General features: G+C 37.3%; 1 protein-coding gene across 2 annotated transcripts; it reads left to right on the top strand.

Moving 5' to 3' along the window:
- The first annotated feature begins 297 nt into the window (after positions 1-297).
- Positions 298-1,415, top strand: LOC131182475 (NADPH-dependent pterin aldehyde reductase-like). Of its 2 annotated transcripts, XR_009150786.1 has the most exons (4): positions 298-543; positions 645-714; positions 805-1,154; positions 1,251-1,415. XR_009150786.1 is itself a non-coding variant. In XM_058152033.1 (3 exons), exons 1-3 carry the CDS (start codon positions 298-300, stop codon positions 1,065-1,067), a joined length of 579 nt encoding a protein of 192 aa, XP_058008016.1. In that variant the 3' UTR covers positions 1,068-1,219. The 2 variants fall into 2 exon arrangements, 1 of the variants encoding a protein (XP_058008016.1); XM_058152033.1 differs by lacking the exon at positions 1,251-1,415 and having other exon boundaries at positions 805-1,219.
- Positions 1,416-1,819: the final 404 nt, after the last annotated feature.

Below are 1,819 nucleotides of genomic sequence, written 5' to 3'. Positions count from 1 at the left end.
TTTTTTTACACTTTATATTGAGGTGTAAAAGTGAATAAGAAGAGAGAGCGTATAGTTATGAATATTTCTATTTCTACACCCCTTAATTTTACCTCTCCTTCACTTCTTTTCAAACATAAAAAATATATATCATTTCTCCTTACTTTTCCATTAATTTACTCTTTCCTAAATATAAAATTTTTTTTATTATAATTCTCCTTACCCTTACTCTTCCTTACCCTTTCGTACCCTTCCACTGTTTATCCTTTTCTCACTTCATCCAAAGACCCTTAGCAGTTTGTCTCTGCTGCTGATGAGATGAAAACGGCGTCGTTTGGGGCGGTTAACAGAGCCGCGGCTGGAGCTGCAGCTGCGAGCTCTGGCGGTAAGACGGTAATGATAACCGGAGTGAGCAAAGGACGAGGCAGAGCCTTAGCTCTAGAACTAGCCAAGAGAGGTCACACCATCATCGGTTGCTCTCGTGCTCAGGATAAGCTCAATTCCCTCCAATCTGAACTCTCCTCCGATCATAACAACCACCACCTCCTCGTCATCGCCGACGTGGTATTTCCCCCCATTCTACATTTTCTTGATCAATTTTTTTTTATCTTTCTTTCATTATTCTGGTTTTTAATTGTTTAATTTCAATGGCCGGCGATTGTTAGAGGTCTAATAGTAGCGTCGAAGAGCTGGCAAGAGCTGTAATAGAAAAGAAGGATGTTCCAGATATCATAGGTGAATTTTCATATACAAAATTTTCTCTTTTCTTTTTAAATTTCAATATTATGCTTAAAAAAAAATTCCTTTGTTAATTTTTTTAAACAGTGAACAATGCGGGTACCATTAACAGAAACAACAAGATATGGGAAGTTCTAGAGGAAGAGTTTGACGCTGTAATTGATACGAATGTGAAAGGAATAGCTAATGTTTTGCGTCACTTCATCCCTCTAATGTTACCCAAGAAGCAAGGAATTATTGTTAACTTCTCTTCTGGATGGGGAAGATCCGGTGCTGCCCTGGTGAAATGGATTTCCGCAAAATTGATTTTCTGTAGCTATGATCTAATGTTTCCTTTTAAATTATTGTAAAATCAGTTAAAAAATTTGGGATTTAGCTCATTCAGCGAAAGCTAGTTTTTATTTGTGATGTCTGCTGCTGGAGCGTCAACATTTATGGTAGTAGGATTTTTGCTAAATGTTTATTCTCTGCTTTATATTGGTTCTTCCTTTCAAGTTCACTTTCTGGATTTTCATCTGATTATATTTTAACAGGTTGCTCCTTGTGCATCTAAATGGGCTGTTGTGGGTTTGACCAGATCAGTTGCAAAGGAGTTGCCTGACGGGATGGCAGTTATTGCACTTAATCCGGCAGTGATACACACTGAAATGCTCCAGTCATGCTTTGGCACTTCAACTTCAATTTACCAGGCACCTGATGCATGGTAATTAGTTTTCCTTTAATTAGATTGTCTATGCGCTTCTTATATATTTTTTTTAAAAATTGTTACCATAATTGCTTTTTTCTTTGTTCAGATCTGAGATCTATTAGCTCAGTTTCTCTCTAATCCTGATTGCCTCTTAGCAAAAGTCACTATAATGGCTGAAGAAATTGCTTATGATTCTGTTCTCAATGCAAGTAATAAGGCAGAAGAAGGAATGTTCAGCTTGCAAAACTCTAATCATCTAGGGATGGTGTTAGTTAGTACGCCATTTACTGGATCCAACTACCTAACATGGAGTAGATCCATGGTTATTGCTTTGAGGGCCAAAGACAAACTTGGATTTATCAATGGCAAGTATGAGATGCCAGATTTTGAATATACCAATTTTGAAAAATGGCA

This window comes from Hevea brasiliensis, chromosome 8 (assembly GCF_030052815.1).
Source record: "Hevea brasiliensis isolate MT/VB/25A 57/8 chromosome 8, ASM3005281v1, whole genome shotgun sequence".
NCBI classification, from domain to species: Eukaryota; Viridiplantae; Streptophyta; class Magnoliopsida; order Malpighiales; family Euphorbiaceae; genus Hevea; species Hevea brasiliensis.
The sequence above is the reverse complement of the archived record's forward strand: the minus strand, read 5'-3'. Positions and strand labels throughout refer to the sequence as shown.

Coding starts and splice junctions, on each gene's coding strand:
- LOC131182475 (XM_058152033.1), top strand. CDS start 298: ATGAAAACGGCGTCGTTTGGGGCGGTTAACAGAGCCGCGGCTGGAGCT. Junction 544..644: donor TCCTCGTCATCGCCGACGTG/GTATTTCCCCCC, acceptor GGCGATTGTTAG/AGGTCTAATAGTAGCGTCGA. Junction 715..804: donor GGATGTTCCAGATATCATAG/GTGAATTTTCAT, acceptor TTTTTTAAACAG/TGAACAATGCGGGTACCATT.